This window comes from Podarcis vaucheri, assembly GCF_965113315.1.
Source record: "Podarcis vaucheri genome assembly, chromosome: 3".
NCBI lineage: Eukaryota > Metazoa > Chordata > Lepidosauria > Squamata > Lacertidae > Podarcis > Podarcis vaucheri.
The window spans coordinates 42,076,659-42,089,288 of record NC_138761.1 but is presented as its reverse complement, the minus strand read 5'-3'; the positions used below and the strand labels follow the sequence as shown (position 1 = coordinate 42,089,288).

General features: G+C 40.1%; 1 protein-coding gene across 9 annotated transcripts in view; it reads left to right on the top strand.

The window, feature by feature from the left end:
- Window positions 1–12,630, top strand: part of BIRC6 (baculoviral IAP repeat containing 6) — a 142,530-nt gene that overhangs the window by 17,659 nt on the left and 112,241 nt on the right. For all 9 annotated transcript variants that reach the window (XM_082216209.1, XM_082216214.1, XM_082216212.1 and 6 more), the window contains exons 7-13: window positions 466–688; window positions 775–935; window positions 2,018–2,076; window positions 3,540–4,934; window positions 10,126–10,275; window positions 10,972–11,197; window positions 11,621–11,781. In XM_082216209.1, coding sequence (XP_082072335.1) covers window positions 466–688; window positions 775–935; window positions 2,018–2,076; window positions 3,540–4,934; window positions 10,126–10,275; window positions 10,972–11,197; window positions 11,621–11,781 — 2,375 coding nt within the window. The remainder of the gene's footprint in view (window positions 1–465; window positions 689–774; window positions 936–2,017; window positions 2,077–3,539; window positions 4,935–10,125; window positions 10,276–10,971; window positions 11,198–11,620; window positions 11,782–12,630) is intronic.

Below are 12,630 nucleotides of genomic sequence, written 5' to 3'. Positions count from 1 at the left end.
TTGAGGTGCATTGTCCTCATATGTTTATAGTTTTAGGAAGGCTAGGGCAGGCATTGGGAGAAGAGATCTCATTGCTGCTACTATTAGTAATTGGTTTTTAGTGGTATGTGTTTTCTAAGTATTGTCTTGTTCGTGGGTTTTTATCTTACATACCTGTTGTAAACCACTCTGTGGTTTGAGCAAAGAGTAGTATATACATTAAATAAATAATAAATATACAACAAACTTTTAAAATGGGAAAACAGTCATTTGCCAGCAGTTCTCATTCTACAGTAATTCTTGTAGTGAAAATTGTAGCCATTTTAAGAACAGTGTTTTCTCAAATTAGACAAGTGCTTCCAATTTGTGTATGTTAATATACTTTGTGTGTTAAGGTGCTAAGGATCCTAGCCTGTGTACATCAAAAAGTTGATGAGACAAGCTTATGCTATTGCATTTAAACACTTATTTTTCTAATCCATTAAGGTCTGAACATGAAAGACATTCCCCAAACTGCCCATTTGTGAAAGGCGAGCACACGCAAAATGTGCCCCTCTCGGTCACGCTGGCAACAAGTCCAGCGCAGTTTCCTTGTACAGATGGCACAGACAGAATAGTCTGCTTTGGATCGGGGAGCTGTCCTCATTTTTTAGCTGCTGCAACAAAACGAGGAAAGATCTGTATATGGGATGTTTCAAAACTTATGAAGGTATCTCATATTTTAAGAGTTCTAATGCTAATTTTGCTAGATGGGGATATCTTTCTAAATCACATTATGTTTTTGGATTTGCTTAGGTGCACTTAAAATTTGAGATCAATGCTTATGATCCAGTAATTGTACAACAGCTTGTGTTGTCTGGAGAGCAGAGCTCAGGGGTCGACTCAAGGAGACCAACAATAGCATGGATAGAAGATTCATCTAGCTGTTCGGATATACCAAAATTGGAAGGAGATAGGTATGCTAAAATTTGCCTCTTCTTAGGCCTGGTTATGCACAAAGGAAATGCTGTTCAGAGTTTGTTATTGGTATGCAGTATACACAGGTCCTTCTATAAGAATGCTCATTATCAGAAATCTCGGCACAAATAATTATACCCACACAAGCATCTGATTCAGATATCCCAACAGCCAGAGTTTGCCCACTTTCTTACTTGTTTGTGTTTTGCTGGCTGGTGGCAGCCATTTTGGGCAGAAACCACTGAGGGAGGGAGAGGAATTGACAAATCGGCTAGCAGGGGAGATTGGATAAATCAGTTTTTCCTTTGTTTGGCTAGAGCAATTTTGGGCAGGAGGGAGAGAGAAGAGGAAAATCACAGATTAGAAACATTCCCATAGGAAATAATGGAAATCATCAGCTCCTTATGTGAATGTTTGCCTCGGAACACATTTTGTTTGGAAAATGGGACCTGTGTGTACTTATTTGCCTGAAAATGAGAGTGGATTTTGGAACATTGAGAGATCCTTCTAATACATCCTTTCTTGGGAACATGAAGCTTTTGTTTTTAACTGTTTTCATTTTCTGATTGGCAAAGAAAAATGTAATGTCCACAGGAAAAGGTTTCTACTGCAACCCCCCTTCAATCCAATATCAGTTTGGCCCTATATAGACAGAGGAACTGCTCTGAAACGAGTGGGAGGAAAGCAATCACCCCCTTCTTTCCGCATTCTGACTATTATCTCCTGTGATACTTCTTTGTCTCTCCTACCCCACTGTCCAGATGTTTTCCTTTCCCATAACACACTCCCCACCCCCACCCATACAGTTTTACTCTCAAGGCTAAGTCTCCCAAAGAGCCCTGAGTGGAGTCTACTTCTTTCTCGTAACTAAATCCTTCCCTGATTATTCTGTTCCCCTGGGAGTTTCTCTCCCGTGTTCGTTATTTATGATTTATAGCCTTCTCTTTTACACAATTAATAAACATTAATTTTGAAAATGTTGTGAAAGTTTTTTTAAAGAAGTTTAGCACTAAGTACAATGTTAATACATTAAATTGCTCCTTTGGCTTCACCATCTCTGTGATCTTTGTCTTGTCTTTAGTGATGATTTACTGGAGGATTCAGACAGTGAAGAGCATTCCAGATCAGAATCAGTGACTGGTAGGCATACAATATCTCTTTGGTACACTGCGGAATGTAGGATCACTAGCAGTGAGTGATTTAAGTATACTGAGTCAGTAAACGGCTAGAATATCGTATACTGCTTTTCGTAGTAAAATATTTTGGTTTCTTCCAAACAACTTATTGAACATTCGTCTTAATTTGTTTGGACAAAGTTGCCAGGGAGATTATAAGACATCTATTATTTATTAAATATTCATTCTGATTTGTGGGCTGATCCTGGTGTCATGTGAAGCAATTGTTATCCCTCATCTTCTTGTGTATTTTCCTTTCACCTACCTTCCTGCAAAAATAAAAATTAAAAACGAAGGAGGCTTATTGCACATGATTTCACATGCAAAATAGTGACAGTTTGGAAAAGCCATTTGAATTTACATTTAACAAGTTGTAAAATGTTGTGGATGAATTGGGCTCAGATGAAGGATGATCCTTTCAGCAGTAGAAGAGCAGTCTCCAAAGCTTCTGAAAGGATCTTTCTCCCAGCCTAAGTCACATGTTTTTCTCTGACAAATTATGCAAAATATCCAACCTCCACTGCTGCAGGTGGGGGAAGCAGAGGGCCATTGTAAATCTTACTGTTTTATTTATGGTGAGAGAGGCAAACTGTCTTACCTTGCTCCCTTTACAAGTGAGACCCCTGAAATAGGCCCCCCCCCCACATCTCGTTTTAGCAGTAGAGACAGTAATACTACCGATATTTGCATGCTTGTCCCATCTTAATGTATTGGAGGTGGGGGGAAATGCTAATCAGATTTAAAAGATTTAAAAGCTATAGGGAGTCTTCTCCCTATATTTGCAAAGAGGTGTTGAATGTGTAAGCATGAGACTAGTGCTTGCTCATTTTGGTCAAAACAAACCACAGCATTGTTCTTACATCTGAACGGGGCCTATACTTGTTCTATAAAAATGTGGATCATACAGGCAAATTTCCAGGGAACTAGGCTTAGATGCGACACCCTGTTCAGCAGGGGTTGACAAGGCTTACCTTGCCTGGGCTGGTTCATTGCCGCAGAGCCCCCTCCATGGGCTGGATCACGGGCGCATGCCCGCGATTTCCAACGTCTGCACAGATGCGATTTCTGGCGCCACAAAAGCAAATCCCCCGTCGTGCTGTGCTGGTTTAGCACACGGGGGCTCGCTGAGCAGGCGGTTTGGATCGAGGCCGGTAAAATGACCCCTGTGGGCCGCTTGTGGCCCATAGGCCTTAGGTTGCTGACCTTTACTGTTGAGTATACTGCTGGGAGCAACCCAGGGTTTGCTCCTGAGAAGTCTGTGAAACAGCCTTAAAATATGCTGTTTTGACTGATTTTCGTAAGAAATCTTGTCATTGATTGAAGATGCCAGATAATTGATTCTGCTAGGCTTTATGATAGGATTTTCATAATTTCTCATGTAGCTATAAATTTTTATTTTTGTCTAACACTGGTTTCTTTATCCCAAAGGACATACATCACAAAAGGAAACCATGGAAGTGAGCCTTGATATAACAGCCCTCAGCATTCTTCAGCAGCCTGAGAAACTTCAGTGGGAAATAGTTGCAAATGCACTTGAAGATACAGTGAAAGACTTAGAAGAACTTGGGGCAAATCCTTGCCTAAGTAACTGTAAGAGTGAAAAGATGAAGGAAAAGCATTTGGAACACCACAACATTCCCTTTCCTTGTTTGTTAGCTGGAGGTTTATTAACATACAAATCACCTGCTACCTCTCCTGTTAGTAGTCATTCTCAGAGGTCACTGGAAGATTTAAGCAGGACTCAAGGTGGTAGTGTATCAGACCAGGGATCAACTGACAATGAATCCTGTACTAATTCAGAACTGAATTCTCCTCTGGTAAGGAGGACTTTACCTATATTGCTGCTTTACAGCATTAAGGAATCTGATGAAAAAGCAGGAAAAATCTTTTCACAGATGAACAATATCATGAGTAAAAGTTTACATGATGATGGTTTTACAGTTCCACAGATCATAGAGATGGAGCTGGATAGTCAGGAGCAATTGCTGTTGCAGGATCCTCCTGTGACATATATTCAGCAGTTTGCAGATGCAACAGCTAGCCTAACTTCTCCAGACTCTGACAAGTGGAGCTCTATGATTCCTAAGCCTGGGACTTTGGTTCAGTGCCTACGGCTGCCAAAGTTTGCAGAGGAGGAGAACTTTTGTGTAGATTCAATCACTCCTTGTGCAGATGGAGTTCATTTGTTAATAGGACTGCGGGCATGCCCTGTTGAATCCCTGAGTGCAATAAATCAAGTAGAGGCCTTGAATAATTTAAATAAATTAAACTCGGCACTATGTAATAGAAGAAAAGGAGAGCTAGAATCCAGCCTTGCTGTAGTGAACGGTGCAAATATTGGTATGATCCAGAATGAGTCACCAGCAGATGTCCAGACGCCTTTAATAATTCAACCAGAGCAGCGGAATGCTAGTGGTGGTTACCTAGTACTTTACAAAATGAACTATGCCACTCGGATTGTGACTCTTGAAGAGGAACCCATAAAAATCCAACATATCAAAGACCCACAGGATACCATTACCTCATTGATTTTGCTCCCACCAGACATTTTGGATAATCGAGAAGATGACTGTGAGGAGCCCACAGAGGAAATACAAATAACTTCTAAGAATGGCAGCGAGAGAGAGAAAAGATCAGAAATTTCTACTCTTGGGCATCTGGTAATAACCACTCAGGGAGGATATGTAAAAATATTAGATCTTTCAAACTTTGAAATTCTGGCCAAAGTGGAGCCGCCTAAAAAGGAGGGTACCGAGGAACCAGATAAATTTGTCTCTGTAATATACTGCTCGGGTACAGATAGACTTTGTGCATGCACCAAAGGTAAGATCTTTATTCAGTTCTCTAATCAAATCTGTAGAGTCAGAATGCAACACATAATGAGCTGGGGTACTATGTTCCTTATTTACATTTAAAAGGCTTCTAATAGGCATCCATCATCTCCCTGCTATGTTGTTAATCATTCTTTTAAAAGTCTGAGGCCCAATTCCGACATCAGTTTCTACTAACCTTTGATTAGATCCCAAACTCTGGTTTGAGCTCCCAAAATATATTCATAATTCGTGCCTTAGAATTGCTTTCTTTCTCTTTCCCTCTGCTCATCAGTCCAGTTCTCTAGATGCACTGGAGTCCAAAAGTGGAGCATGTATTTGCCAATTTAGACATGCCCTACTATAGTTAGGTTCCTTTGTCATGACATCTCCATTAATCTGTAATCTTTTACTGTTGTAGATTTGTATGTCTTCTTCTTTTGAGATCACTTGTAGCCGAGTAAGATTGTCTTCCATAAACACGATTTTAACAATGAGTCCGTAAGTGACTGTGGAGGCCAATTCTGGATCCACACGTCCTTCCACAGTGGGGACACAATGGTAGACAACAATGGGAGTTGTAGGCCAAAACACCGAGGGGGGGTACCCTGTTGACTACCCCGGCATGAAAAGTAGTTATTAGTTATTATTTGGATGAGTAAGTGTTTTGAAGTTCAATTTGAGGTCACGCAGAATTGAATTTCTTGTTTTCTAAATGGTCAATGCACTGGGTTAGCAGTTTAGCAGGAAACATTTGGATAGTGGTTTGGTTATTACTAGGGGGTTGTATACATAGTTGTGTGTGTAGCAGGACTGACAGAAGGAGATTTCACCCCCCCCACTCACTGCAGGGGTGATTTCAGTTCCCCTCCCATGCGGCTGGGGGATCCAGATGAATGGATGGGCTGTGGCATGGTGTTCTGAGGGGAAGAAGGATCCACAGGAATTATTCCCAGAGAAAGCTATTGATAGCGAGGGTTCTACTCATAGGCCACAGCCTATCCGTACAGCAAGGTACCTTGGCTCTTAATAGAGTATTTCTGAGGGGCTGTCATGGAAGGGAATGGCTATGAAATAAGTTTCTGCCAGCCTCTTTGCATATGCCTAACGCTTGATCCAAACCATAATTTTTTTAATGGGGTTTTCCTGACATGTACCACGAAAATGGATCCACAATTATCTGACATACTGTGCAATATTACAGTGGTGCCTCGCAAGACGAAATTAATTCGTTCCGCGAATTTTTTCGTCTAGCGAATTTTTCGTCTTGCGAAGCACGGTTTCCCATAGGAATGCATTGAAAATCAATTAATGCGTTCCTATGGTCAAAAAAAGTCCAAACAAAGCCAAATTTGGTACAACAAGAGTTTATTAAGTGCTCTTTAAAGTCACACATACTGTAAAGAGCATTTCAAAATTCAAACCCAGATTTTTTTAAAAAAAACAGCAGAGTGGCCCAATGGTCACAGAAAATCATAAAAATGCAGGAAAAAAACCACAAGCTTCCAGATTCTTGCAAACCCCTCCCCAACTGTTCCCCCAGCCACCCAGCACACAGAAATTCAAATCCAGATTTTTTTTAAAAAAACCAGCAGAGTGGCCCAATGGTCACAGAAAATCATAAAAATGCAGAAAAAACCACAAGCTTCCAGATTCTTGCAAACCCCTTCCCAACACCAAGTCCTTGAATTCCAAACACCCCAACCCAAAATCCAAACCTCCCCAAAAAGTTTTAAAAGCTTAGCTTACCAAATGGCTGCAAAAGAAGTTTTGGAAAAGCTTCAAAAATCACCAAAGTCTTTAAAAACCTAAAAAAAGGCTACTATGTACACTGCGTTCTATGAGTTGCTCCTCGAAGTCAAGTCGCAACTGTATTAACAGTGTTAAGAAAAAGGAAACAAACTTGCAAGACGTTTTCGTCTTGCGAAGCAAGCCCATAGGGAAATTCGTCTTGCGGAGCAGCTCAAAAATGGAAAACCCTTTCGTCTAGCGAGTTTTCCGTCTTGCGAGGTATTCGTCTTGCGGGGCACCACTGTAGTTCCCATATGTACTAGACGGAAAAGCTGGTCTTCTCCCTACAGTGAGCGTGTCTTAAGCTGAGATATGATGAACAAGACCTCACGGTTTGCCACTCCTTTCGTGCAAGCAGGGAAACATACTGGGAAGTCTTCAGTTAACAAGAGATTCCCATTTTGATTTGAAACCATAGATTAGTATCCTAGCTTGTTCAGAAGTCATTAACTATGTTTTTCTGATTTGGACATAATGAGAGACTATAATTACATGAAGACTTGTAGGCTTCTCTCCCCATTTGTGCAAAGGGAGAAGTGGCTCCATGCAAGTATACAAGGCTCAATTATATCTTAGCTTCTTAAGATGAGATATGGTTGTCCAAACAGCAAGCAAATCTTAGCTTCATACGAAGTGAGTTAGTAGGACATAAGAGGAAATATTTTGCAAAATGAAATGGGAAAACACTGCCAAGAACACACTAACGATTTCTTCTTAGTGTTTGCAAATAGAATGTTGAAGGTACAACAAAGATAAGACTGCATTGCATGGTCCTTTGAACTTGTAGGGTGTTTTTTTAATAAGCAGAATACTGTCAGTCTATAAAACTACATTTCTGCCAGTTGTATTATGTGTGCAACCCTAAGCTTAATCTAAGAGGCTCTTGCCCCTTTATGGTACTTCAAAGCTTAAGTATATTTGCTAACCTGATTTTTCTGGTAAGCTGCAGAGCTGTGAAGCAGGAAATAGATGCTTGGTGATTAGTTCTCCATTTTTGGCTGAAATTCTGACTTGTAATAGAGACTTCACAATTCCCTGCCCCTCCCCAAAGTTCTTAAATTTCCACCCAATTGATTAATTGTTTTATTGTTTATTTTATAGTAACATTTTGAATGTATACAGAGATTGCTAATGCTTTTCTAATTTGCTTGCTTTTGGCAAATCAATCCCACTTGAAATATACCTTTCTTAATTGTGTGTTTGTGTGTGTAAATGCTGCAGAACAATGAATAATTTCTTTTAACTGATACCAGTTGCTTCCAGTTTAATAATCAGAATACTTGATTATGCCAGACTTGAGAGTCGAAGCAACTGTTGCAAGGTTGACGGTTTAGGGAGTTGGTACATCACTAGCTTTGAAAGGATCCTGAGCAAGGGAAATAGTAAAATCCCTAGCGTTAGCCTTCAAAAGGAAGAGTACTGTGTGTTGTTCCCATTCCCCCTGCCTCACTGAGGAATCTATTAAGGGTATTGTAAGAGCAAAAATAGGATACTTCTTCATTAAAAATCATATGGGAGGGAACTGAATAGAAGAATTGAAGCCACTTCATAAATCTGTAATGTTTAAAGTACTAAGCCATTCTGGTAACTTCATCTCAAGGAGGATATCACAGAGCAGAGAGAAGTAAACAAGTGAATGAAGTTTCAATACCTTTATTATGGGGAATGGCTTATCACCAGAAACAAAACTTTAACTGAGTTGTTATGTCTAGCTTTGAAGGTTATTCTGATAAGTAGTTCATAATAGCACGAGTGAGGTAGGTGTTCAGTATGACAAAAGTTTCATTTTCATTTTTTCATCCCCAGTATTTTAAGAACCCTGGTGTTTGTGTTCCCTTTATTGGTCCACAGCTGCTAGAAATACCTTGCTTGCTGTATTTTACCACAGATCTATTTAGTTAAGAACTCTGTGGCCAACCAGATGACTTGGGGCCAAGGTGGAGAACCAGGTATGCAACAAAGGAAGCATCTTTGCAGCTGTGACTTGAAGTTAAGCCACAGCTGAAAAGACCCATGCTGAAAGCAGGGCTTGCAGTGGGTACTAAATTTACATTCATCACAGCTGCAAACCCTGGGAACTCCTTAGTGGGGCTTGTGAACTCAGTGGGGCTTGCACTTGGCACTGAATTTACATTAAGTCAGTGTATGAAACTCCCATTGTTCTAGGTGCATTTTGTGACAGGGAATTTCATTAGTGCGAGCAGTTTCTGAGCTCTGGGCGCAGTATTGCACCTAAGATTTCAGATTAAAACTGCAGAGTGGAAGGAAAGGAGGACCTTTTTCTGCCTCCCCACTTCCAGCTACTCTCTGAAGACTGGAGATGAGCCCCTCTTAAGAATATCGGGGTGGGCAGGGGAACAACTGGACCATGTGAAAAATGAACATAATATTTTAGCTGCTGTTCATTCATTTTCAGCTTTGTATTCTTGTTATAAAAACGTTCCTAGACATTTCGTTGTTGTGCCCATAACCTAGGTTTAAGGTGCCATTTAGGTCCTAGCTTTCATATCTCAGTTTCTAATACTAAATTTAGTGTTGACGGCCACCTTGCTTTATGACAGAGGAACAGTCAAGGCAACTTGACCTGCTTCACACTTGAAGTCATATAATGTCAGATGTGGGATAGGTGAGCATGACTCTGGTGAAGCAGCCTTGCAGGCCAAATTAAGATACCTAATGGACTAAATTAGACCTGTGGGTCATATATTCCTGATCTCTGTCTTATGGAAGTGTAACAGCAGGGCAAGTAATGGTATCTTTTCCCTGTTTGACCGTAGTTCTGGCAAGTGGAAGTATATCTTCTCTGAACTCAGAGGTTCTGTGCTTGAGAAACTTGTTTTTTTCCTTTTTTATTTGTCAGTACTTGGAAATTCAGTAAAAACAATTTGAAAAATCAGCAACTCAGAGATTCTTTTTAGCTACTGTGGCCAATACTGGTTGAAAACTCCACCATCTATGAATTTATCTAATTCTTAAAGAGTCACTGAAGCTAATGGCCACCAGTACTTTTTTCATAACAGAGCGACTGGATCACTCTGTTGTTCTGAGTGACTGCTAAAAACTAGTCTGTTTCAAAAAGCATTTTGTTCTCTCTTTGCTGGTTTATCTTTGGTGTCTTCCTTTCAATGCGATTTTGGTTTTTGCTTTGGAGGCTGGACTTTCGTGTTAACATTTGTGATTTGTCAGTATTGGTGATTTTAATGGGAATTTGATTTTGTTTGTGTTGTGAATTTTAAGCTGCCTTGTATGTCTTCTAAAATTAGGCCAGGGGTGTCTAAAAATAAAATGTTAAGTGCAATATGCAGATACATTTAGAAAAGAATTTTAATGTTATTAGTGAGTTTGCGGTTGAGAGCAGTGTTATGCTAAATAAATGTATCTTAACTTGTGTTTTAATTGACAACTGTTCTCAGGTGGAGAACTTCATTTCCTCCAGATTGGAGGGACTTGTGATGATGTTGATGAAGCTGATATACTTGTGGATGCATCTCTCTCTAAAGTGGCAGAGCAGTTAACAGAAGGCACAAAACCTTTATCTAATCCTTCCAGTCCAGGCATTACAGGTAAACCATTTTGAGATGTTGTTGTTGTTGTTTACCAACAAGCAGTATATAAATTTTATGAAATAAGTATTTAGTAAGGGGTTTTAATTGAAGCATGCTTTAACGGTGCATTTTGCAAATGTTAACCATCAAACTAAATTCACTTCTGCATTGTGTACACAAAGACATTCTTGAAGTCTGTCTAAATTAAGCTATATCGTGTGATTATTTTGTAGTACTGTGCTATCAAGTCAGATTTTTTTTTAACAAGGGTGGTATCCATTGGTGACCATCCGCTGATGAAAGCAGTCCAGCAGTGGAATGAGGAGGGAGCCAAATTTTTGCATCTGCCTCTCCCAGAGTGGCCCACATCTGCTCTGGGACATCCCCCAGCCTTCTGATACAGATTTAGGAGGACACAGGGCACTGAAGGGTTGAAAATTAACAACCTGAAAAAACCATTCTGGGTGGTATCTAATGATGGCTCTCCTCTGATAAAAGAGAGGGAGGATAAAAGGTAATCCTAAATGCAAAGGTATCGGTTTTCTTAAAAGCCATTAACAACATGCTACGATTTGATGAATTTGGTATCTTTCTGGTTTTATAGCTGTTCTAAAGAGTTAAAGTTAAAAGGCTGTGTTACTGATCCTTGTGTTAGCTATTAACTGAATAGTCATTTCGTATTTTGAGTCTCCTGTACCTTTCTCATATAAACAGGAGTTGATCTTCTGGTGGACCAGCCATTTTCCCTTGAAACATTAACATCTTTAGTAGAGCTGACTCGCTTTGAGACTTTGACACCCCGGTTTTCTGCCACTGTTCCTCCATGTTGGGTAGAGGTTCAGCAGGAACAGCAGCAAAGGCGGCACCCGCAACACTTGCACCAGCAGCATCATGGAGATGCAGCTCAGCATACTCGGACTTGGAAATTACAAACAGATAGGTAAAATAAGTAATGATATAAATCATGGCTGTACCAAAGGATTTTCTCATTAAACATTGGATCTCCCTGATGCAGAGGCCATATGTGATGAGGAAAGGATCCTAAGCATGAGGCAGGCTTCCAGATAAATCACTCGGGAAACCCTTCATTTCAGATGTGGAATGTACCTTCAATTGTTGCTTTAGCTAGTCTCTTCAAATATGGTTCATACTGTAAATGTCAGTCATAAGTTGTAAGCTGCTATGGGCACAATATTGTGGAAAAAGCAGCATGCAGTTAAGCAGATGCTCTTATAAGGGTACAGCCCAAACATTCATTGCTTCTGTAGAGCAGTAATATGTACAAAAGCAAAATAGAGCTGTTTATTTTTCTCTTATTATGTGCACATTTAATTCCTGATTTTCCTCCCTTCTCCCTTTGTAGCAACAGCTGGGATGAACATGTTTTTGAATTGGTCTTGCCAAAAGCCTGTATGGTTGGACATGTGAACTTCAAATTTGTTTTGAATTCAAACATCACAAACATTCCACAGATTCAAGTGACTTTATTGAAAAACAAAGCTCCAGGCTTGGGGAAAGTCAGTGGTAAGCCAAGAGTGGATGAATACCTTGCTTAATTTATTAATACTTAGGGATTTAAAGGTAGCACTGCTAAAAGATGATTCAACTGCCAAAGCACTTTTGAGTGGTATCCAATGAAGCAGTTTTGTTAATTCAAAGACTCTGGCTGTGCGGTGAAACATCCCCCCTCCTCTGTTTGTGCACTCAATGCACCCTCCACAGATATTCTTTGAGGGTTGGGAAAGCCCCCCAATAACAAATTTAGGGGGCCCACAGAGAAAGGAGTGAGAGGGAATTTTATATTTCACAGCCAGAAGTCCTTATGGTAACAGAACTACCCTTTGTTCCTCCTGTGCACATAAGATGGTCTCAGGTGGTTTTACGTTCCTGCTTGACTCAAGCTGTTGCTGAAGCCAGTTCTTGTTATCGTTGCTGATTTATCAACTGCTTGAGCCAGGCATAAACTTCAAATGACCTATGACCACCTTTACATGCAAGAGAAATTCCTTTCAGGTACGACCGATGGTCCCTTCTCCTGTTAAAATCAGTCATTATGTTTAAAGAAAGGTTCGGTTGCTGATCATCATACATTAATTCCATTGATGGAACAAAACTTAATGGTAAGCAACCTTAGTGGGCAGCAGTGTCCACCACACTTGCAATAGAGTATACATCTCTTTTACCCTGTCTGGGGAGTGGGGAAAATGATGATACAGTATTGTGTGCTGCTCTGAATATATTTCCCTTATTTAACATAAGTTGGGTATTTAAAAGAAAAGCTTCTGGCTTTTTACCTTAATGCCATGATGCAAAAGGTTACAGTAGTGTGGTTATTTATCTCTTGTCAGGTTAAGCCTTCAAAATAATTCCTGC